Source organism: Helianthus annuus, chromosome 6 (assembly GCF_002127325.2).
Source record: "Helianthus annuus cultivar XRQ/B chromosome 6, HanXRQr2.0-SUNRISE, whole genome shotgun sequence".
Lineage (NCBI taxonomy): Eukaryota > Viridiplantae > Streptophyta > Magnoliopsida > Asterales > Asteraceae > Helianthus > Helianthus annuus.
Window position 1 is genome coordinate 33,527,435 of NC_035438.2, and position 25,983 is coordinate 33,553,417.

The 25,983-nt window shown below is 44.2% G+C and overlaps 1 protein-coding gene across 1 annotated transcript; it reads left to right on the forward strand.

Moving 5' to 3' along the window:
* Nucleotides 1-21,880: 21,880 nt before the first annotated feature.
* LOC110863919 (glutaredoxin-C1) lies at nucleotides 21,881-22,421 on the forward strand. The gene has a single exon (XM_022113135.2). It carries the CDS (start codon nucleotides 21,969-21,971, stop codon nucleotides 22,365-22,367), a length of 399 nt encoding a protein of 132 aa, XP_021968827.1. The 5' UTR covers nucleotides 21,881-21,968; the 3' UTR covers nucleotides 22,368-22,421.
* Nucleotides 22,422-25,983: the final 3,562 nt, after the last annotated feature.

Consider the following 25,983-nt stretch of genomic DNA (forward strand, 5'->3'; position numbering starts at 1 on the left):
TAGCTCCGTGCCCAATGGAAGTTTCATAAGTACAGTTTTTCCTTAAAACTTTTGCAATGACAAAAAGGAAATCTTCCCGAAAACGATGGTTCGACAATCGAGTTTCAGCTCGAACTCACGTTGTAGGAAAATTTTCTTAAAACTTATTTTGCCACCAAATTCTTTTAAAATATATAACTCAAAATCCGTTATCAAAATAACAAAAACCCTCCCCATAGCGCTGGTGTGGACATCGATGCAGTTAGCGCCGCGCCATGAGGGGATTTTCCTAAATATCTTCGAAGATTTATCGATTATCGGTAAGTTTAAAACGTTATGGAATCGCTTTTGTGTGTGTCATCGCTTTTGGTTATTCACATCGTAACTTCTCACCGCTCTCGCTCGTCGAATCTTAATCGATCGCTCGCTTATCTAGACGCTTTTAAATCGCTACTCTCATTCGCATCAACTCTTACGACCCTACTAATGGATTAATTTCGGGACGAAATTTCCTAAAGCAGGGGAGACTGTAACAACTCGCACTTTTGTGCGTCGTTACTACTCGTTATACTCGTTACGCCTAGCACCGGAGATTCGGATCATAATGTAACTATAACAGATATATCGCTAAATCGAAGTATAATCGAATAATTACGCATATTCTATCGCTATTACAAATCTATTTTCACAAATTATAACACTCACGATGATGTTGAGTGAGGGCTTAATCTACCCTCCTCGATAACCGCGAGGTGTCAAAACGTAAACAATCAATGCTAACAAGGACTATCGGGTGAGTACCATGCCTCCAGCCGTCATGACGATGATGGCAATATAAGCAAGTAGTACCCCGATAATCACTGTGGCACATCACATCGAAGAACGCACTCGAAGGCACGCGTAAATCGATCACCGCACCGAATATTGGTTATATAGATACGTATATACGACCCTTTTGTGAGTATTTATGATAAGTAATTAAATGGTAATATGAATATATGAAAATATGGCCCAAACAGTCGAAAACGCACCAAAAACGAGGACTAAAGGCTTCCGATCGAACGTGCCAGCCGATCGGCTGGGCCGGCCGATCGGACAGGACAACCAACCGGCTGGGCCACCCAATCGAACGGACCAGCCGATCGGCTGGGCCGCCCGATCGGACAGGCCAGCCGATCGGTTGGGCCGGCCGACCGAACGGGCCAACCGATCCGGCCCACCTTTCTTCCTTTTCCCTCCTTCCTTGCCTATAAATACCCCTCTTCACCCCCAAAACACTTGTTGTTGCTGCTGCTACTCGACCAAGACATTCCAGCCCCTTAATCTCTTGATTTCTCGCGATTCTTGTAAGTTTTCAACTCAAATCTTGTACTTCCTTGATCTATATGCATTCTTTCATCTTTCTACCTTTCGATTTTCGACTTTTAACCGTGAAATCAACGGATTTGGAGTGTTTTAGGGTGATGTCACCATGGAGTTCTTCAAGAGTGATGTCATCCCATGAAGAACAACTCAGATCCGAATGGTTTCCATACGATTCTACATAAATCTCGCCTAAATCCATGTTTTCTAACCAAGGAGTCACGGATTTGAGATGTTCTAGAGTGATGTCATCATGAAGTTCTTATGAACTTCAAGTGTTGGCCTCATTCCACCAAGAACAACTCAGATCTAAGAAACTCCATGAGGATAATCAAGGCTTTCACATCAGATCTATACATAAAAACGATAGAACCAGAGCTTAGACCGACCTTCTACTCATTCCTAGTGACGCGTTGGTCAAAGATTTGATTCCTAGCAATGTAACCACCAAGTACGGGTTAAACAAAGGAAAACCGTCAATAACGGCAAGTCCTGATGGAACGGGGTGATTCCCGGCCGTTAGAACAGGTCGGAAATTGATGGGATTTCAGTTGTTCAACACGTCACAACAACGTCCCGACCAAACCACCGATAACATGCGAAAATCATCGAAAAACAGCTGGACAGGCTAGCCGATCGAACGGCCCAGCCGATCGAGCGGCCCAGCCGACCGAGCGGTCCAGCCGATCGGCTAGGCTAGCCGATCGGACGGGCTGGCCGCTCGAGCAGCCCACTCGATCGAGCTGACCATCCGATCGAACAGCCTATCCGATCGGACGGCCCATCCAAATGGGCCAACTTTCGATCTAACTTTCGTCCAATTTCGTGTAATCCGATACCAATTAACGCGTAATTCGTTACTCATGTAATCAGTCTGAAATCAGGGCATTCTCAGGCATCATCCCGTCAATCCAACCAAATACGCACTGTGAGTATACTTGACCCCTTTATCGAATTTTGGGTGTAACATACGTTCCTTATAAATCGAACTTATCAAACGAATGATTCAAATTGTCAATTTATCACTTGCGAATAACTGTTTGCATAGATATACGTGATGCTAGTTGCATGTATGCTAGGACTTATACTCGTGACGTTCCACCACGACTAGTATAGTACTATTACGCCCGACGGGGTCTAGTTATGCCATCGAAGAGTCGAGCATCGAGGACTTAGCTGGTAGTATCAGTTTTGTGAGTATATATGTCGTGTATTACGTTTATGCATATGGAAATTCGCAGCACTTTTAATCTATTATTCTATTACGTATCAAACCTGTATACTCGCCAATACTTTTGTATTGACATTATTTTAACGTATGTTACAGGACTAGTTGAAGCCTACATCAAATCAAGCTAGGAAGTCTAGAAACTCACCTAAAATCTAGGTTGTCGGATTTGAATTGTTCGAGAGGACAAGAAATCTGTGATGACTTATGTGATTGTATTATTTGTTAGTATGGGATAACGAATGTAATAAATATTATCGCAATACAGTTGTTATGGATTCTCTTGAGCAATCTGATTCGCCTAGTGCCGCGCCCCGATGATTCCGCCATCGGTTGGGGTGTGACAAGCGGAATCTCCACAAAATAATCGTTCATTAACACTTTGCTGGCATGTATATGATCACGATCTACCATCTTCTTCTTTGGGCGTGACGAACTAGATTCAAGTTCTTTATACACCGACACAAAATATTTAAGCGTCTCATTGTCGGAAGACGACTGAGTATCGCTATCGCTGTCCATCGGAAACGTCGAATCCGTAGGAAACTCCATTTGAGAAAGATATAGATTGTGTGAATTGTGTTTCTGTTTTGGTGTGAGTGAAATGGTTAAAAATTGAGAAGTATGTATAAAGGTTTAAAGGGTTTTTTTTATTTAATGATACCGTTATAAAACGGTCAAAATGAGCCAAACGTTCAAATTTTCCAATTCTTCAATGCGTGATCTCTTCCACGCGTTTAAAAATCCACGCGTTGTGGATGTTGTGGCGGTGGTGTGCAATCCTTGAGCACGCGTGATGGAGCACCCATCACGTACCACCCCCAGTCCCCTTAGCATTGCACCCAAACAAAATTTGCTTTCACGCTTTACAGTTTACGCATATAAAAAATAACTAATAAATTATCTAATTATTACATCCATAATTTAATCACAAAAGTATTAATTAGAAGACTCTCTTCGTATCACATGTAATGTCTCGTTTTGTCTTAGGTTCAAATAACTAACACAAAAGTATTAGCACATGTGTTGGAAGACTCTCTTCGTATCACATGTAATCATGGTTGTAAAAATCCCGACTAGGCACTGATTAATCCCCGATTAATCACCGATTAATCTCGATTAATTACAATTAATCCCGATTATATCCGATTAATCCCCGGTTAATCCCGATTAATCGCTAATCCCCACCTCACTGACCGACTAGCGACTAGCAATTTCTACAACCATGCATGTAATGTCTTGTTTTGTCTTAGGTTTTGGTACCAATTGAAATTGTTTACCGTCTAAACACCAATTGACAAATTTTATAAAAATAACTTATACTTAAGTGACGTATGAATACTGTATTAAAGTCCGAATTTTTAATATAACATTTTCAATCAATAGTCACTTAGACTATTTGTATAATTAACACTAAGTATCACAATTAATTAATATATTGTGCAGTTAAGAGGTCGCAAAATTTATGACATGATATTTTTGTATTTAAATTTAAAAGCTAACACCGAATAAAATAGGGTCTACATATTCTACTCCACATAATTTATTTGGACACTCTCAATACACATCGTGTTGGTTAATACGAGACCTATACTATATAGTATAAGGTCTACATACCACATCTATAGACAATAGACCCATAAGAGACTTATACTATATACATAGTATACTACACCTATACGATACGATACAATACGATGCTATAGTATACTATATCACACTTATAGGCCTTTATGAGGCCTATATTACATCTCTTTTATACTATTCTACACCTATACTATGCAATGCTACACCTATAGGCCTATACGAGACCTATACTATACGTATACTATAGTATACTAGATTATACTACACCCGGTCTATACAAGGCCTATACTACACATATACTGTCTGTAGGTCTATACGAGGCCTATACGCGGACCTATACTACACCTATAGGTCAATACGAGGCCTATACGAAACTTATATATACTACGCGATATTTTTTTAATAATATTCTCTAAAACACGATTAATTTACAATGTTTCTATTATTATTTTTGTAACATTTACTTAAGTTTTTATATATTTTTTTACTAAAACGAATTGTATAATAGTGTTGGTAAAGAAAAAGAAAGAAACCCTTTTATATGCCCCATGTTAGCTAGCCTACACGCATTGTATACTTTCAATCGCTAGACTAGAATTGCCATCAGTCAATCTCTTATTTTGAGACAACCCTATACACCACGTATTGGTCTATACGCGACTGCGGGTGTCCAAATAGACTGATGGGGTATGTAAATATATTCACCCATAAAATAAAAAGGTGATATAAAGTTATTTAACTAAATGTAAGGTAACTCTTAATATATAAGTTACTGGTTGTGATAACAATCTCTATACCATTTTAGGCCATGTGTAAAGGGGTCACATCTCTGTTGATCTGGTCGTGACCCCTCCGTGAAACACCGCTCCAACCCAAGTTAAGGGTGTGAGAAGTCTTGGGTCTAATCTGTTTCGCGCCGCAACACTTGCAGTGACCATTAGAGAAGATTGAATTATTTTGGATCGCCAATTTTAAAAAAATAACAAGTGTTAACTTTTTGTTCACTCGATCATTTTTTACACCTCACCCGCTTTCTTTTTTGTTATTTTTACTTATTTTATTTAAATAATATTTTAATGAGTGGTGTGTAAAGAAAACTTGTGAAACCGTTACATACTAAAGGTGAAAACAAGTGAGTGAGTATGTGGCGTGCAATACTAGTGTGACACTGAGTTCTTGACGTGCAGTGAAAATGAGTGAAACTATAACACATAACCTTATTGTATGAGCTTCTTAGTTACGGTTGAAGAGAGACGAGAAATGTATTTTCTTGTATAAACCAAGTCTCTTTATCTTGCCATTATATTATATATATTATATTTTATATTATATTATATATTATATAATATAATTAACGAAAGATGATGAATAGTAACTTTATTTTAAAATAATATATAGTTTTTTTTATTATTTTTTATTTAATATATTATAATAGCTTTATATTTACTTTTTATCAATGTTGTAAGAATCGCTAGGCGCTAGTCGGGCGGTGGGGTACCGACTAGCGATTAATCGGAATTAATCGTATCGAGATTTTTATATGTAATTTTTAGCTATATATATACATATACATTTTTATATGTAGTTTTCTAAAGTAGACATGTTTTAACTCTTATAAACCCATTTTTTAAGTAACTTGAAGGAATTTATAAGGTTTGGTTGAAATTTGGCCGACGTCTCACCAAAATTTGGCCAAAATAGGACCGCCATTGACCGCCTAGCAATTAATCGGCCAATAATCGGTGAACCTCTAATTAATGATTAATCGACGACTAATCGGAGACTAGTCGGGGTTTTTACAACCATGCTTTTTATAATATATTTTTATTTTTTTTTCATTTTTTAAAACCATATATTTTCTTTACTATTTTTTAATAATTGTTTTTTCTTTTTTTAGAACATATATTAATTTATCAAATAATTTGATACTTAATAGTTTATTATTATATTTACTTTTTATAATATATTTTTAATTTCTTTCTTTTTTTAAAACCATATATTTCCTTTATCATTTTTTAGTAATTCTTTTTTCTTTTTTTAGAACATATATTAACTTATCAAATAATTTGATACTTCTTTAATAATTTACGTTTATAACTTTTTTCGAAAAACTTAAGTACGTAGTTGTGCTTGATTTTTTCACTCGACATTCCGTTATAAGTTTTGTTAAAAACGCAACTGTGCTCAAAATAAAGTATATATTTGGTATAATAAAACGATATAATGATAAACTAAACCGTTTTAATAGTTTGACTTTCTAAACAATATGCTTTATTTTCAAATCACGTTTGTTTTACATTATCATTTGTTCGGTTTCGTCGTAAAACGCGACGTAAAAAAAACTAGTTATCTTTATTATCTCATTGTTTAAGAAGTTTTATCTTTCTTTCTTTTTTTCAAAACACCTATTATAAACACTTTTATTATATTCATTGATGCCATTAGGCTGCGACTCCGCGTACAAACCCTTTGGTCTCTCTTTTAAGCAGCCAGCTGTCAAGTTTGATAAAAACTTTGTCAACCCAAAACACTGAATAGCTCGAATATATTTTTCAATAAAATTTGATCCATGCTTAATCTACTAAATTAACACATAAAGAAATTCAGAAAAGCTAATATTTAATCTGGAAAACAATAACCTCATGAACAGGAAATTGAAAGGAACAGAAAATGAGATCCTTCGCAGTTCGCATGCAAAATAGTACACATAAAAGTTGAGCTCCGACAGCAATGACATACGGGGCCGCCTGTACATATATGCTTACATATATTTGTATTTATACTTTTGTACATGTGTGTATGTGTTTGTTTGTGTCTTTTAAACGTGCGAAAAAGCAACGTAGCCACCAACCTGGTACAGTCTAAACTATATTGCCTCCTTGATATCATACAATCAAACATATTTAATAAACTCTACCCCTATAATCTTGTTCTCTTGTCGCACCCCTCCTACATAAATGTTAAACCCTAAAATACCCCTATCTTTTCAGTTCATTAACAATTTTTTTAATTCAGATTTTATAAGTTTTTATATTTGATGTAGAAGGTAAACAAAAAAGATGTTTTAATTATCAACTATAAGGTAGAGTATTTTGATGCATGTATATGGACGGGTTTTGATAATTCTAGTCTTATAACTGATTATAATATAAACTGAAACATATATTCTGTATTACACTCATCAGGTATTGATGAAACAACGGTTAACCGGGCAGGGTTAACTCACTGGTCTCGTCAAGAAGGGTTAATCCCTTCCTCTCGAGGATCGCTGGCTGGATCACCGGTGGTTGATCTCCTGCACAAGGAAACAAGCCGTGACTCGTAACAAGGAGGATGGGGTGGGGGGTGCTCCTTGTTACCACTCTCCGGCGTGAGAATCAGTAGTTTGCTTGGGAAGCAAAGTAAGATAGTAGTAGTAGTGAGAGAGTTGTGAGAAGATACCTCAAACCTGGTTTGGGGTTGGTATTTATAGCCGAGGAGTGGAGGAGGATGATGATGGATGGACTGACGACGTGCTGCCCCTTTTCAGGTGTGTCAGGCTCGTCGGTTATGGAGGTTACGCCACGTCAGTCCATTGCTTACGTAGCTCTGACAGGTAACTGTCATTGGTGCCACTTGCACTGTGGTGTCAGTACCACTTGCTTGAGTACATAGGATGCGGTGCAAGCCGCATCGCTACGTGCGGTAATATCTGAAGTTACCGCGTCTCCTACTTGTGATCAAGGAATACGCGAGATGCGGTGCTAGCCGCATCGTCGTCTTGCCTGCATCCCTTGTCGTGACGAAAATGTCCGTATGGTGCGGTGTCAGCCGTACCACTACGTTCATCTTCTTCTATGCCTAAGGTAAGGCTTTCCTGTATTGATAGAAGTGTTCACTGGACGCGGTGCGATGCCGCGTCGCTGTGAATACTTCCGTTTTCGTACACCAGATGTGATGCTATGTCGCATCACTCTACCGTTCTCCTGTTCCATGTAAGTCCTCCTTTGTTACTAGATAGATTGGATTCAACCCTTGTGTCGATGCGTTCCCGCATGGGCACAAGTGGGTTGTTAGCTAGTGGGGGTTTTGATAAGGGTAATGGTCATTCGCGGTCGATGCTGACGCGAGATCTGGGACCATACCCCTTCAAGTCCCCCCAGTCTAGTGTTGCTGCCACATACAAGGTGTATGTGGGAGGAGTACTGGACTATGGTGTTTGGAAGGTAGTTTGGAGTCTGGAGAAGATCCTAGACCATGTGTGGTCTTTTCTGTATGTAAATGAAGCTGGAGGTCCGGAAGAGTCATCTGACGCCTCTTCCGTATCGGTGAAGGAATCTCGTCTGATGCGAGATTCTCAGCCGATTTATGTTACCAGGTGGTCTGCCACCTGTTGTTGTGTCGAAGGTCTCTTGGAGACCTTGTTAGTAATGCTACACAAACTTCGAACCAACCTCTGAGATGGTGGTTCGAAGGTATGTGGAGGTTTCCCATCCTTTAAAGGTGGGCTTTTCTTCATACCAATTGTTGAATTGGTGCATGAAAAAGAAAAGAAACTTTTGGACCAATCTTTGAGACTGGGACCAAAAGTTGCTGATGCTTGCAAGTGCTTTGCTCGAGCTCTATGTTCAGCATCGAGTTATGAGACGACGATCCCTTTTTTGTGGGGTGTTCGTGTTTATCGTCATAGCTCTCTAGTAACCGCATGTTCTTTGCGGTTACCTCGTTGCGTCATTGTTGGCCATGTCTGGTCGAACAATGTATATTCATACTATGGGTAAATAAACATGGTCATAGGCAAGGGTATGCCCACCATTGTTTATTCTATGCCGCCCATAATCGGGTTAACAAAGTCATAAGCAGACTTGTTACCGCTGTTCGGACGCTTGTTGTTCGACGAGAGTTTATTTAGAGCGCTGTTCTGCGTTCGTTTTGGAGCCACTTACCTTCCCGCTCCAATACCGAGTTTGCCATGCAGTAGCATTTGTTCGGTGATGTGGAGTGAGCTTGGCTCTTCCGTAGCAACCACTCTGCGGAAGCTATGGTTATGTCCGTAGCTCCTCGTGAGTGTCTGCGGTTTTGTATTACCACATTTGCTCGAAGTGGGTGTGGGTCGGATGTAGCTCTTGAAGGTTCAGGAGACAGGGTTGCTGATGTGCGTTCGCGTGCATACCCTTCCTTCCTTTTGTTAAAGAAGGTGTTCATATACCCTCTGCGGTTGTGAACCGGGCAGGAGGGATTTGAAGCTTGAAGAGAATGAAGGCAATGCAGTTCCCCTGTGTCTGAGATGCGGTTCAGTCCAACGGCCAACGCTGGTTCTGAGCATCTGACACACCTGAACGGGCTCGTGTGTGTCATGTCCGCATATTCCATGTGTGCTCGTGGGTCGTGCGGATAGGTATTATACCCCCTTATAGTGTAGAGATATATGTTTTTACCTATTTTTAGGGGTATGTTAAAAAACGACATGCGGTATGGGTTATGGAGCGGTATACCAGAGAAACCGCATGCCGCTTATAATTGGATAATGTAGTCGCTTTTTGTTGCACACGTGGCTGGACGCACGTGTGAGTTGGTGGAAGTTGGTGAGATCTTCCTGGCATGTGCTGAAATGAAAGGACGTTTGCACTGCCCGAGGCATTAAATGCACTGTAGCGAAGAGTGGAAACGTCTCTTGTGTTAGGCGCGTGGGCGGCCACGCGCGCGTGACAACCGTCAGCGGAAACGGCGCTCGACACGTGGTGTCCTATGATTCGCTCTTTTTGAACGTGATCATTTGTTTTCTCCCTCCGCATTAATTGCGATGGGTATATAAGGGGAAACCGTTCGTGGTTTCCCCTCACTTGTTCGAAAATTCAAAAAATTTGCCGTTTTGAGAGAGAAACTGTTATCTGTCTTCTCCGACTATTTTTCTGAAATTCCGGTGAGGTTGCTGGTGTTTCCGTTGACCATCTTTTGTTTCTTGAATATTTCTGATGGCTGAACCATCGAATCCACACAATGTGGAGGGTGAAAACCCTGAACAGCCGGTAATGGCTGAAGAAGAAGACGAAGATGATGATGTGGACGTTCCCGGTGGTGGGTTACCGGTGTTGAAGTGGACAAAAGGTAGTTTTAAAACCCTGATGGCCACTGTTCAGATGGCCAAAGACTGGAATGCTACTTACCCACAAGTGGGGGACACCGGTGCCGATGCTCCGGCCGGTTATATAACCTTGTGGGCGGATTTTTTCAACCACGGCAACCTTAGGTTGCCGGTGACGGTGTTTGTGGCGGAGGTATTGGAGTATTATCACCTCCATATCTCCCAGCTTAGTCCTTTCGGAATGTTCCGAATTCGGAATTTTGAGTACACATTCCGTGCCCATGGCCTGCCCATTTCAGTAGAGAATTTCCGGCGGTTCTACCAGTTGACGGTGAATACCGGTTTTTTCTCGTTCACTCAAAGGCATGGGAGTCTGAAGTTGATGACACCCCCTAAGGGTGTGACAGGCTGGAAGAAGAGGTTCTTCTACGTGAAAGCCTGTGCGGTCTATGCTAACATGTCTTTCAGGAATGTCGATGTTGGAGTTTCCGATGAAGATATTCCTGTTGCTTCCGTGAAGACCGCGGACTGGTTCTCTAGGCTGCGGCCTATTGAACTCAAGAAGTTGGATAATGACCAACTGTGGATATTGCGGATGATGCTCTCTAGACCGGATAGGAAGGAAAGGCCCGTGTTGCGGGAACAGGGTGGTGGTAAGCTCGTTACCCTTTGTTATTTTCCTTATTCCCTAAGCCTTTGTAATAACCTGCATGCATGTATCAGCGGATGCGGTTGGCTTGTGGAGGATGTTTGAGCCTGATTTCAAGGGCCAGGTTGAACTGATTGCGGTTGAGCTGAAGAAAGGTTTCAACCTTGAAATTCTGAAGAACTTCCGTGTGCCGTCGAAAGCGGTGCTGGATGCCCCGGTTCCGGAAGACGCAAGAGGTACGTCTTACGTGGCATTAGTTTATTCAGTATATCTTTTTGACTGGTTCTGTTGATTGTGTGAATCCAGGTGTCCTTGCGGATTTGGGGAAGTTTGAGAAACGCGTCCCCAAAAAGACTGTTGAGAAGAAAACGGTGAAGAAAACCGTGCGGGGTCGTGGCAAGGGGAGTGTTGAAGGCTCAGTTGCCCCTTCTTCCGTTTTTGAAGCCGCAGGTACCTATCAATCTTGTTCTCGGGGATATACCGATTACGTCGTAGTATCTGACACCCTTGAGGGTTTGGGTGTTATAGGTAGTGGTGCGGCCGCGGGTGGAACTGCTGTGGTTCCCCCCGTTGTTGGAGAGAATAGAGGACCAGAGCAGAAAACTGCTGTTGGTGGTGAACCGAAGAGGCGGAGACTGCAGACCAGGAGAGTTGCTCCGGTGCAGAAGAAACCTGCAGCTACTGCTGGTAAGTATATCCCTTTTCTCTGTGTTGTATGTACAATGGGTGGGAAATACTCATTGAATACTCTTTGTCTTGCAGAATCCCGAGATGCGGGGTTTTCTTTTTTCGACATCCCTGCGTCTCCTCCGCACACCGCTGACGCGGGTGCGGGTGTATCGAAGGAGAGGGTCGCGCCTAAGGAGCCTGCGGCCCCTGTTGTTGGGCCAGTTCGTGATCCCCCTTTGGAGAAGACGGTGGAGACGACTGCTGACCGGATTTTTGACACTGTGGACTCCTCGGACAATCTGATCTCTCCTGATGAGGGTGACGGATTGAACTTGAGGTTTGCAGATGCCGGTAAGCAGAAGTCTGATGCTGAGGTGCGGCAGCAGGATGCTGAGCCGCAGAAGTCTCCTGCTGGGGAGAAAGGTAGCGGCTCGTCTGCTGGTGGTGCGGGTTATGACGGGCCTCCAATTCAGCCTGGGGAGTCTGAATTGGAGTATTATTATCGCACATACTCCCCGGGTCGCAGTATGGTGTATCACCGACCCCCCTGGACTGTTATGCAGGGGGATGACATTTCTAACGACCCTGCGGCATGTAGGGAGATTTTGGGTGGTCTGGGGACCCCGTTTGAAGTCGAGCGTGCCCGTGCCGCACCCCGAGAGCTGCGTATAAATCAGCTCTCATCGATGCTGGTAGGGACTTCCATTGTGGCTAATGCCATTTTGGAAGATTATAAAGTGTTGGGCCGCCGCGAGGAGGAGGCTGCTCGTATGCGGGCGGAAGCAGAGAAGTTGATCGAGGCTGCTCGTGCGGGTGCGGAGCAGCTCGAGAAGGACAAAGCTGCTTTTGAGAAGCAAAAGCAGACTTCGGAATGGGCTGCCGCTGCCCAGCTGAAACAGGTGCGTACCCTTGCTAAACTTCTTGCTGATGAGCGCAAAAGTTGGAATGAAAAAATGTCCAATGAGCGCAAGAAGTGGAATGCATCGTGGGCTAAGCAGAATGACATTCTGTTTCATGCTCGGCAGGAGCTGACAAATGCCAAGGCAGCGAATGCTACCTTGAGCCAGGAGAAGGCTGCGGCTGAGGCCATATCTATTAAAGCGCTACAGGCGAAGGCCGACGCCCTGAAGGCGCTTGGGGAGGCTAAAGAAGCCGGGGCTCGTGCCTCAAAGGCCCTTGAAGAGGCCGCAGAGAAGGAGAGCCGTGCTTCTAAGGCTCTTGAAGAGGCGAATGCGGAGCGCATTCGTTTAGGCAAAGTTCTTGAAAGCCTGCAGGTACGTTTCTTTAACCTTGTTGCCTTCGTCCTTTATTGTTTTGAACATATTTATCGAGTGAACTGTTTGCTGTCTTTGTAACAGGCTGAGGTTCAGGCCCGGGAGGTCGCGGTTACAGACCTTACTGCCCGCGTGTCTGCTGCGGAGAACCGGGCGGACGCTGCTGCTGAGGCCAAGGATGCCTTGGTGTCCTCCTTTAACCAACTGGAAGCTGACCGTGAGTGGTTGCGGACTCACGGCATCGCGCGTGTAAGTATCCATTGCCTTTACATTGGCTTGGGTTAGTATTTCAAGACTTATGATCCTTTTATTGCAGATTGTCGAGGCTATAATGAATGCCCCTGAGACCTCATCTGGTTTGGACCTGGTTAAGGAGCGTGCGCGCGATGCTGGCTTCAAGGCTGGTTATAACCGCTGCATTGGGCATATCAATGTATTATCCGCAGGCGGTTATACTGATCAGGCATCCGGGTTCCGTGATGTGGATACCGAAGGTCGTCTGAAAGCGGCCGTAGCCTCCTTTTATGATACGCCCCTTGCCTGTGTAGGGGAGCTGGACGAGTGTTTGGAGGTTGCGGACTATGTCGACCGCTTGCGGATGCTTTATCCGGATGTGGAAGAGGAAGAACCCGCTGGTGGTGCCGGAGGAGACGCGGGTACCAGCGGTACAAAATAGGGTTTAGGTTGGCGAGTGTGCCTCCTTTTTGTATTCCTCTTGTATAGAATAGGAACTTTATGTAAATTCAGTAAGCATCATGTGGATACTTGAATTTTTTGAATATAAAGTTTCTTTGTTCAGTTTGTACAAGTGTTTTTAATTCTTGCATGTCTGAACGTGTGTATGCGTAACTTTACCCATTTATGAACGGGGTCAAGTATACTCCATACTTTTGTTGTATGGGTATGCATCAATTCTGTTATTTACCGTGTGAGGGTTTTAGAATTGCTTAAGCTTTGTAAAAGCTTATATTACCGGAACTCTACCCATTTGTGAATGGGGTCGAGTGTACTCCATACCTTTGTCGTATGAGTCCGCGTCAATTCCATTGTTTGCCTTTTTGGGCTCAGGAATTGTGTCAAGTGTTTAACAAAAACTTGTGTATCCGGCCGGATAAAACATGCAAGTCTTTTTGCCTTTTGCTGGCCTATTACAATATTTGTGTGTGGTTACCACTTTGTATGGGTATCGCGAATGAAGATTTTGCCAATCTGTTTTTGGGATACCGCAAAGTGGAACACGCATTTGTAATAGTAATAACAAACAATAATGTAGAAAATTGCTTATTTATTTATTTGCAAATGGCCTGCGGCCCAATAGGTTACATAGAGAAATGTAAGAACATGGCTTACATATAACAGCGTCGAAGCTGTTGTGCATTCCATGTGCGTGCGATAGGTTCGCCTTCTAGTGTTTGCAATCTGTACGTGCCTTTCCCTAAGACCTCGTTGATGAGGTAGGGTCCTTCCCACTTGGGGGCAAGTTTGCCTGGGCGCTCGGCATTAGATGCCTCATTGTCGCGTAGGACGTAGTCTCCTGGGTTGAAAGTACAAACGCGGACGCGCGCGTTGTAGTACTTTTCAAGTTTGGATTTATATTTGGCCTCGTTGATGGCAGCGTTTTCACGCCTTTCTTCCAAGAGGTCCAAATCGATCCTGCGTTCCATGTTGTTGTCTAGTTTTTCAATAGCCAACATTCTAGGAGAGGGGAGACCTACTTCTGCGGGGATCACCGCTTCTGAACCGTAGACTAGGCTGAAGGGTGTTTCCCCATTGCTTGTTTTTGGGCTTGTGCGGTGAGCCCATAAGATACTTGGGAGTTCATCGACCCAGCCACGCCTGGCCGTTCCCAACCGTGCCTTGATCCCTTCGACTAGGCTTTTATTGATACTCTCGACTTGGCCGTTCCCTTGCGGGTGTGCGACTGAGGAGAATATGTGCTCAATGTGTAGTTCCTCTAGCCATTTTTGAAATTCGTCGGCAGCGAAGTTGGTGCCGTTATCGGTGACAATGCACATTGGTAATCCGAAACGGCAGATGATGTGTTCCCAAATGAATTTTCTTGTTATCATAGCAGTGGTTGAGGCCAGTGGTTTTGCTTCTACCCATTTGGTGAAGTAGTCAACCGCCACTATGATAAATTTAACCGCACCTGGAGCGTCAGGGAAAGGTCCCACAACGTCAATTGCCCATTTCTGAAAGGGCCATGCGGTTGTGACGGGGACTAAGTTGTTTTTTGGCCGCAAGGTTTTTGGAGCATGACGTTGACAGTCGATGCACTTGCGCAACTCTTTGACGGCGTCCAGGTGCATGCCGGGCCAGTAATACCCGGCATTCATGATTTTGGCCACTACCATGCGTGGTCCAGCGTGTATGCCACATATGCCCTCGTGTATCTCTCGAATGAGGTATGTGGCATCCTGGGGGTTGACGCATCGTAGTAGTGGCCCAAGGTATGACTTGCGGTATAAGATACCGTCTCCCATCTGATAATGGCACGCTTTGTATTGTAGTTTGCGTGCTTCTGATTTGCTTTCGGGAGTCACGACCGGATTGTAGATATGCGATAATAGGTGTCATCCATGATGTTGAACCGTATTGAATGACGTTGACTTGGCGCAGGGGTACCGAAGGATTTTGCAGGATTTCGATGCGTATCTCCTTTGCCAAGTGTTGGAAGCTGGTAGATGCAAGTTTTGATAGTGCATCGGCGGACTTGTTTTCGCTTCGATTGATATGGCGAATATTGAATGAAGCGAATTTGGATTTTAGTTGCAGGACTTGCTCGAGGTAGAGGATCATGATATCCCCCTTTGCGGCATAGTCGCCGCGTACTTGGCCTGCAACTAACAGAGAGTCGACGTGGGCTTCCAGATGTTGCACGCCGATTTTGACTGCTAAACGTAGCCCCGCTAACAGAGCCTCATATTCTGCCTCGTTGTTTGTGCTTTTGAATTCGAGGCGGATTGCATATGTGAGTTCTTGGCCGTCGGGGCTGACGAGTCGCAGACCTGCACCCGCCCCTTCATCGTTGGAGGCACCATCTGTGAAGAGTGCCCATGTTTCTGAGGAGGGTGGCGTTGGTGCAGGAGTTTGTGCTTCTTCGCATTCTTGGATGCGATTCACCGGTACTTCGGCGGCGAAATCAGCTAAGATCTGGCCTTTAATCGCGGGGCGCGGTTTATAATGTATCGTGTGCGCGCCCAGCTCGATGGCCCATTTCGCTAATCGCCCAGAGATGTCGGGTTTGGAGAGGATCGGGCCGATCCTGTAATTGGTTAGCACCGTGATGACGTGGTTTACGAAGTAGCGTCGCAACCGTCTTGAAGCGTGCACTAATGCTAGCACCAATTTCTCCATTATTGAGTACCTCGTCTCTGGGTCGTTGAGCATCTTGCTGATGTAGTAGATGGGTGTTTGAACCCCCTTTCGCTCCACGATTAGTACCGCACCCACCGCGTTGTCCGCGGCGGATAGGTATAGTATGAGTGGCTCATCCTTGCGTGGTGCGGTTAAAGTTGGGAGTTGTATCAAACACTCCTTCATTTCCCGGAAGGCCTGTTCAGCCTCTGCGGTCCACTGGAATTGTTCTTTCTTTGAACAGCTCCGCAGGGTCTTGATGAACGGATAAGACTTAGCTGCGTGGTTGGCTAAGAATCTGTTAAGTGCCGCTAGCCTGCCGGCTAGCCGTTGCATATCCTTCATCGATGAAGGCGATGGCATGCGCTCGATCGCCTGGACCTTCTCCGGGTTTACCTTGAATCCATCTTTAGTCACGATGAACCCAAGGAATTTGCCTTCTTCCATTCCAAACGAGCATTTCCCTGGATTGAGCTTTATGTTAACGCTTCGCAGAGTTTGGAATGTTCTTTCGATATCTGTGAGCATGGTATCTTCTTCCATGCTCATGACGACCAGGTCGTCCATGTAGATTTCGACACTTTTGCTTATTTGGCCGCGGAAAGTGTCGTTCATCAACTTTTGGTAGGTTGAGCCCGCGTTGCGCAACCCAAACGGCATTTTTGTATAGCAGTAATTTCCGGTGGGAGTCCGGAATGCCGTTTTGTCTTCATCCTCGATTGCCATTTGTACTTGATGGTATCCTTTGTAGCAATCGAGGAAACACTTCCACCTGAATGGTGCGAGATTATCGACCTTTTCGTCGATTTCTGGAAGCGCGTAACAATCCTTGGGGCAGGCTTTGTTAAGGTCTTTGTAATCGACGCACATGCGCCAGCCCCCGGACGGTTTTTCTACCATGACTGGGTTGGACAACCAAGTCTGGTATTTAACTTCCCGCAGGATGCCTGCGGAGAGCAGTTCTTCGATCTGCTCTTGCATCGCCTGATTTTTAGCTGACCCAAGGTGGCGTTGGCCTTGGATCACTGGCTTGATACCTGGCATGGTATTCAAGTGATGTTGCGCAATATCACGTGGGACCCCGGTCATGTCTGCGGGTGTCCACGCGAAGATGTCTTGGTTCCTGAAGAGGAGCTGCTTCAGTTGCGCTTTGGTGGTCGGGGACAAGGCGTGACCCAATGTGACCTTTTGTTCTCGGTATCTCGCGTTGAGAACCCATTTTTCTGGCTGGTCATTGGGGGTGGGCCTTGCGACCTTGGTCGGACGTACTTCGTCCGACATCATGACGTCCCTGCGGGCATAGATTATCGCGACCCCCGATTCGGTTGGGAAACCAACCGCAGAGTGGGGGACCGACGTAATCATATTGAAATCTCCTTGGGATTCTCTCCCGAGGAGTACGTCATATCTGGAGGTGTGAGGTAAAACCATGAAGTTTACCTCTTCTGTCCGTGTGCGGTTTCCGCTGGAAAGACGCACAGGGAAAGTAATCTGGCCTAGGGGAAAGACAGTTTCCCCTGCGAACCCGGTTAACGGGTAATCTACTGCTTGCAACCGATCTTTGTCCTCCTGGTCGAACTGGTTGAAGCATTGTTCGTAGATTATATCAGATGTACTGCCCGGGTCGATGAATAGACGCTCGGTGCAGTAGTGTGCCAGTTGGCCTGAAATGACGACGGCGCGCCTATCGCGCGGTCCGCCTCGGACTTTTGGAAAGACGACTTGCTCGTCCTTCCAGTCACATTCCGGCCTTCTTGCCGCTTTCCGCGGCCTGCCCTTGCCTCCGTGGATCATGTGGGTGGAAGCCACGTGCATGGTTCGCTTCCCGGAGGAGATACCTTCACCGTGAGGGGTAATGCGCTTGGTGGGTTTTTGCCCCCCTGGCAAAAGATGTTGCAGTTTCCCCTCCTTTAAGGCGCGCTCAATCTCCAGTCGGAGACTGATGCAGCTGTTGGTGGTGTGGCCCGAGTCCTTGTGGTACTCACAGTAGAGTGTGAGGTCCTGATTTTTCTTGGACTTCATTGGTTGGGCCGGTCGCAAGAACTGTGGGTCCGCAAGGAGGACCTCACTTGGCGACATGGTGATCTCGGTCCAGTTGCGGTCCCGAGATTCTTTCTTGGACGCCCGATTGTCTCGGGCGGGGTTGTAGTTCTTTGGGTCAAACGTGTTGGTTTGCGAGAAGTATGGTTTGGAAATATCGCGATTTCCAACGTCCCGGTTGCGTTTATTGTTACGTTTGGACCCTTGTTGGGATGTTTCGGCTTGGGGTTTTGCCTTTGCCACATGCGGTTCGAGTGACCGCTGTGTCTGGGCGTACTTCTTGACCGCAGTCATGACATCTTCCCATTTTTTGGGCAAGCCCTCCTTGCCAGAGATGGTCATGATCATCTCTCTGTCTTTGACGGCCCGGATGAAGTGGTTTCGTGCCATTTGGTCTGCCACGTCACCTATCTCCAGGCACTCTTTATTATAACGGACGACGAATGCTTCGAGCGATTCGTCGTTCCTTCGCCAGATGTTCATGACGTCACACGAATCTCGTTCGTGGCGTCGCTGCTGGCAAAAATGTGCGAGGAACTTGGTACGCAAGTCCTCGAATGAATCCAGTGATCCCACTGGCAAAGAATCGAACCATGCCCTGGCCAAGCCCGTAAGGGTCTGGGGGAAAAAATTGCACCAAGTGGGTTCGTCCCACTGGCCGTTGATGCCCGCGCCCATGAAGACGTTCATGTGGTCGTCCGGGTCGGTCGAACCATTGTATTTCCCAACGTTGAATGGGAACTTTGTCGTGGTGACATGGGCGTTGGCAATCCGCGTGCCGAACTTGGAATTTTCGGCCGCTGCCTTTGGCCTGTATGGTTCGTTCGCGGGGCGCTTTGCCGCCCTAAGGTATGTGTTGCGGGGGTGACTGGGAGGAACATAGTTGCGTCCTCCCGGTCTGCTACTGGTGTCATGCGAATCACCGCGGTAGCTATGGTCGTCAGGGTCGGTATGACCGTACCCTTCGGTGTATGGTTGTGGGCCCAATCGGCTCTGAATGCCGGGGCCGCGTCTGGAGGTTGATCGCCTCCTGTCCTCGCCATAGGGGCCAAGGCGGGTATGTACCGGTCCTCTGGTGTGGGACCCGTATGAGGAATCATCCTCGTTGAGGGTGTGGACCGAACAGTAAGACGATCCCCTTTCTTCACGCCGGCTTCTTGAAGCCGGGCGTGAATGGATCCTGCCGTCGTATTGTAAAATACGCTCAACAGGGGTGTGCGGTGCTGGGGGAAGCCCAGCCCGTATATTCGCTTCAGTACAAGCGCGGTTGTATGCTGCAGTCAGCGTAGCTGCCTGCTGCTCGTACCAGGCATGAATGGTCGTGCCTGGTGGGATCACAGATGGGAATTGTGATAAGTCATGTCCGAACATAAAGGAGGGGCTCCTTTGTGTGGACGTGCCAATGTGTCCGGGTTGGGAGGTCGAGGCATTGACCCCTACCGGGTTTGGGATTGGAGGATTTTGGTTATCCGCAGTGTTGTTTTGGTGATCAGTCATGATCGTGAGAGAGGAGAAAAGGGATGGATTAGAAAATGCTAAGAGTAGCGGTGGGCGCCAATGATGAAACAATGGTTAACCGGGCAGGGTTAACTCACTGGTCTCGTCAAGAAGGGTTAATCCCTTCCTCTCGAGGATCGCTGGCTGGATCACCGGTGGTTGATCTCCTGCACAAGGAAACAAGCCGTGACTCGTAACAAGGAGGATGGGGTGGGGGGTGCTCCTTGTTACCACTCTCCGGCGTGAGAATCAGTAGTTTGCTTGGGAAGCAAAGTAAGATAGTAGTAGTAGTGAGAGAGTTGTGAGAAGATACCTCAAACCTGGTTTGGGGTTGGTATTTATAGCCGAGGAGTGGAGGAGGATGATGATGGATGGACTGACGACGTGCTGCCCCTTTTCAGGTGTGTCAGGCTCGTCGGTTATGGAGGTTACGCCACGTCAGTCCATTGCTTACGTAGCTCTGACAGGTAACTGTCATTGGTGCCACTTGCACTGTGGTGTCAGTACCACTTGCTTGAGTACATAGGATGCGGTGCAAGCCGCATCGCTACGTGCGGTAATATCTGAAGTTACCGCGTCTCCTACTTGTGATCAAGGAATACGCGAGATGCGGTGCTAGCCGCATCGTCGTCTTGCCTGCATCCCTTGTCGTGACGAAAATGTCCGTATGGTGCGGTGTCAGCCGTACCACTACGTTCATCTTCTTCTATGCCTAAGGTAAGGCTTTCCTGTATTGATAGAAGTGTTCACTGGACGCGGTGCGATGCCGCGTCGCTGTGAATACTTCCGTTTTCGTACACCAGATGTGATGCTATGTCGCATCACTCTACCGTTCTCCTGTTCCATGTAAGTCCTCCTTTGTTACTAGATAGATTGGATTCAACCCTTGTGTCGATGCGTTCCCGCATGGGCACAAGTGGGTTGTTAGCTAGTGGGGGTTTTGATAAGGGTAATGGTCATTCGCGGTCGATGCTGACGCGAGATCTGGGACCATACCCCTTCAGGTATCCAATATTACTCATAATACATCGGATTTGTGAGTATACTATGGGTATCAACTATCAACCGTATTAGGTATATTCGTCTTTGGTGTTATGTGGTTAAAAACCATCCATTAGGAATTAGGATGTCCACTATCCAAAACTCAATCTTAAAGTTATCTCAAAATCGCTTTGGGATACCAAATTTAAAAATTGTATATTTTAAAATTATATAACGTATTAATGTGTCATGTTGGATGTGGATAAACATATTTGGATAATCGAACATGTATCACATAATCATGTATACCCGTCCCTTTTAATATTTAGTCTCATATTCAGTTATACCATCTATTGCTCATTCTTAATCTATTAAGTTTTAGGTTTTTGGAGTTTTATTTTCTTTTCTTATCATTTATCTTGTTTCAAGTTTTTGAAAAATAAGTAATATATTATTATAGGATTTTCAAATTTCTAACTATCTAAATAAGGGGTGTGATATACTCTTACCGTTTTCTTTCTAATCTCATACCATTTTCAAACGACCCTTTGAGGTTGTATCAGGCAGGCGGCCGTTTAATACTTAGAGCTTGTGTCATAGCTCCACCTTTAAGCACTCCTAGGATTCGACAAACGGTCGTTTCAGATGTATGAATGGCATGGCTACAGTCCTGACAAGTTGGTCTAGTGGTTAGTCACTTGGTTTCTCTCCTTGAGGTCCCAAGTTCAACTCCCACTAGCATCACTTTGAATGAAATTGGTGGTGGCAATCATGAAGTTTAGAACTAGGTCTCTCTGGAGGTCGTCAGTTTGAAACCGAGTTAAACCGGGTTTTACAGCAAGCGGGTTTTTCCCGGAACTGCTGGCTTGTGGCTCGGGTATGCATCAACTCTGACCATTATGGAGAAGGAGATATATTTGCTCAATTAAGTACATCTTAGAATACTTATCTCTCATAATTTAGTTGGCTGTTAAAAAAAATACCATTACAACAATGAGTAAATACAAAATGATGTGTTTAAAAAAGATATGATTTGACGACAAGGTAGAAGCCTACTACACATGAAATATCTCTAAAGATTAATAAATATATATCGATGTATACTTGTATTGAAATACGAGATTTCTGTCCCCCACACTCCTCCCTCTACCCGTTGGTCAATCCCGATATAAAACACCACCACGATCAACACCAATCCACCATCATATCATCGTCATTTCATACACTCCCATATCATCATAATCATATACTCATCATTTCCTTTACAACTAAAATAACACAATGCAATATCAAGCAGCCACTGAATACTACTACAACTACATACCGGTAAGCCACCAGTACTTCCCCACGGTAGCAGTTGATCCACTAGAGAGGGTGGCCAAACTTGCGGCCCAAAACGCGGTGATGATATTTAGTTTGAGCACGTGTTGCATGTGCTATGCCGTCAAGAGTCTCTTTTCTGGCATGGGTGTCAACCCGACTGTGTACGAACTCGACGAGGATCCCCTCAGAGGAAGAGAGATCGAGAGGGCTTTGGTTAGACTTATGGGCAGCTCTACGGCGGTGCCGGTGGTGTTTATCGGTGGGAGATTGGTGGGGTCGATGGATAGAGTGATGGCTTCACATATCAATGGAACTTTGGTTCCACTTCTTAAGAAGGCTGGAGCCCTTTGGCTTTAAGTAATAGTTGATAGATATGTTTGATTGTCGGTGTTAGTGTTTTACTTAATTATGTAATGCGAATTTAAGAAAGTTTAGAGGTCTTAAATTTGGCTTCTTTTTTTTTTTTTTTTTTTTTTTTTTTGAACTTGCAAAGAAAGTGAGGCCAGAAAATAACTAGCCTCACCACCATATGTACAATCCACCAAAAAACTACCAGCCCAGATTACATAATCTAAACCCATACCAAACATGCAAACATACATAATCTTAACCCATAAGAATTTTAGGGCCTTCACATTCAGTGGTGGAACCAGGATTATTTTTCTGGGGATGCGGAAATTTTTTAAAGATTTTAGACCCCTAGCTATATAAAAAATCGGTTCATAGCGGGTCGGATCGGGTCGGGTCATGTAAAACAAGTAAAAACAAACAAACAAAGTTTCATAGCGGGTCGAATTAGATCGGGTCGGGTCCATTTCAGTTCTCAAACAATCAAATCCTAGTTCCTAACTTCCTCTCACATTAACAAACAAAAAAACATCAAAGTTCAAACCATCCCTACTTTTATTTCTCTTAATCATTCAATAAAAGAACAAAAAAACTTATCTATAACATACCTTGGTTTTTAATTAGAATAATCCGGCGAAAAAAAGTGGTTCAACCCCTTTCCTCTTGAGAAATCGCGGCATAACTTCCCTACTCATTGTTCATTCCTAATCCTATCACATACAAAATAAACAAGGATCTTCAAGTGTTCAACCATAGCCCATGTTTCTTAATTTTCAATTTAACATTTTGAATTTCAAGCCCTAGTAATTATTATTTGTCAACCAACAATCATATAATCAACAAACATGTTTGCCAACCAAAATTTTGAATTTCAAGCCCTAGTAATTGGGTTGGGCTTGAATGGGTATTAAGTTATTGGGCTTGATGGATTGAATTTAAGTTTTATTTAAGGGGTTAGTAGGCTAACTTGTTTACATAATTTGATCGGGTTTCAATCTGTGTTCACAATTTTTTTTACATACATTCCTAACATTTTTCTCTAAGGGGTGCGGACGTAAATTTCCAAGGGGTGCGGTCGTAATTTTTCAAGGGGTGCGGACGAAAATTTCCAAGGGATGCGGTCTGGATTTTTCGCTAAAAATACCACTAATTTTTTTTTCAAGGGGTGCGGCCGCCCACCCCATAACTTGGGTCCGCCATTGTTCATATCTCCAACTGTCTTCTGAATCGAGCATGGTATCTGATCAAAAACTGCCTCGTTACGTGATTTCCAAATGCACCAAAGTGTCCTCCACAAACCGCATGATGAGCTTTCTTGTAAGGGGAGTGGGGGTGGTCACTAGTGATAGAATTCCATCACTCACAAGCATCCAATCAACTCCTGCCATGTCATCAGCCACTATTCTATCACTCACAAGCATTTTGTAGTGGCGGTAGTCATCACTAGTGATAGAATTTCATCACTCACAAATTTTTTTAATTTTTATTTTAAAATTAGAAATTAACAATAAAACACTAAGATTATAAATTTCATTAAAATTAAAACATACTAGAAATATTTTAGGCGACAATTTAGAAAAAATACTAAAAAAACTCTACTCCTCTTCCGACTCATGAAACTCCAAACCTAAAGAACCTACTAGTTCGATTAAATCGTATCTCAACCGAAAGTGAGTTTCTTCATCACGCAATCTTGTTGGATATTTTGTGGAACTTAAACTTGTGTATGAGGATCCGGCACCCAATCCGGAGATATTGCACGTCCGTCTTTTTTGATTATTATATTGTGCAATATGATACATGCATATACTATGCTATGTATGGCTTTCTTGTTCATGGCACGAACCGGTCGGTGTAGTATACCCCATCTACCCTTTAAAACACCAAAACCCTCTCAACATCTTTTCTTGTCGATTCTTGCAATTTTTTGAACACGATTTCTTTAGCCTCGACAGGAAATGAAGGAGCTTTCACAAAAACAGACCATGATGGGTAGATACCATCCACAAGAAAGAAGCCTCATCTGTTATATCGTCCGTTAACATAGAATGGAGAGAAGGGTGCGGTACCATCCGTTACGGTTTGAAACAACGGCGACATGTGCAACACATTGATGTCGTTGTTTGAACCTGGAACATCGAAATATGAATGCCAAATCCATAAATCATTCGACGCCACCACTTCTAGTATGATTATTGGTCTTCTGATGTCACCCCTAACATACGCCCCTCGCAACTCTCTTGGACAATTTTTCCACTCGATATGTGTACAATCGATGCTACCGAGCATCCCTGAAAATGCCATCTAGCCTCATGTGCGGCGTAAATACGTGAGATGTCGTGGCTCGTCGGTTTACGTAAAAACTCTTTACCATACAACTTAATGACCGCGTTGCAAAAAAATTGCAGACATTCACGGGAAGTTCTGGACGCCATAGCTAGGTATTCATCATATTGATCGGGAGGGTTACCTGTCGCTAGTTGGCGAATGGCGGACATGCATTTTTGTATCGCCGTGAAACTTGGTTTTCCCCTCGCATCGTAACCTTCTTGAAACCATTCCTCGCTTGCTTCGATGTCTCCAACAATCTTTAAAAATAATTCTTTTGGTAAACGAAACCGATCTCTAAACGTTTCGGAATTGTAGAGCGGATTCTCCACAAAATAATCGTTCATTAACACTTCGTTGGCACGTATTCGATCACGGTCTACCATCTTCTTCTTTGGGCGGGACGAACTAGTATAAAGTTCGTTATACACCGACACAAAATATTTTAGCGTCTCATTGTCGGAAGACGACTCGGTATCGCTATTGCTAGACATCGGAAACGTCGAATCCGTAGGAAACTCCATTTGAGAAAGATATAGATTGTGTGACATGTGTTTGTGTTTTGGTGTGGGTGAAATGGTTTAAAATGGAGAAGTATATATAAAAGGTTACAAGGTTTTTTTTAATTAAGTTTACCGTTAAAAAACGGTGGAAAATGGGCAACGTTCAAATTCATTCAATTGTTCAACGCGTGATATTATCAACGCGTTAAAAGTTCCACGCGTTATATATTGTGGTGGCGGTGGTGTGCTAAACTCCATCACGCGTGATGGAGCGTCCATAACGGACCACCCCCACTGGCCTAATTCCTAAAGGTACAAGGTACGATTGAAGCAATAGGAGAAATGTAATCCCGAAAGTTTCTCAATTGGTATATAAGGCTGGTTGGTGTCAATTAACACCCCGATGGCGCCCCTTACACCGTTGCTAGGGCGCCATAGACGGTGCTATTGGTGACTCCACGAGACCCATAACGAGCGCCAAATAAAAATTGGTGGGGCCATTAGACCGTTGTCAAACGGTCGGAATTAATTTTTTTTAATAAAAACTAGTACTATATATAACCCACAAATTTTAACCATTTTATACCACACAATATTACACAATCAACGCGTTTAGCCTGAATCACCTGTTTTTTTTTTGGCAAATCGTCAACTAATGGACCCCGAGAACCCGTACCGAATAAACCCACAAACGGGTAAAGTAGAAATGCCGAGAGTGTAACAACAGCACAAGCTATCAATGGTATGAAATAAATTTAGCAATTGTATGGAGTGAGGTTAGTGCGACACGTTAA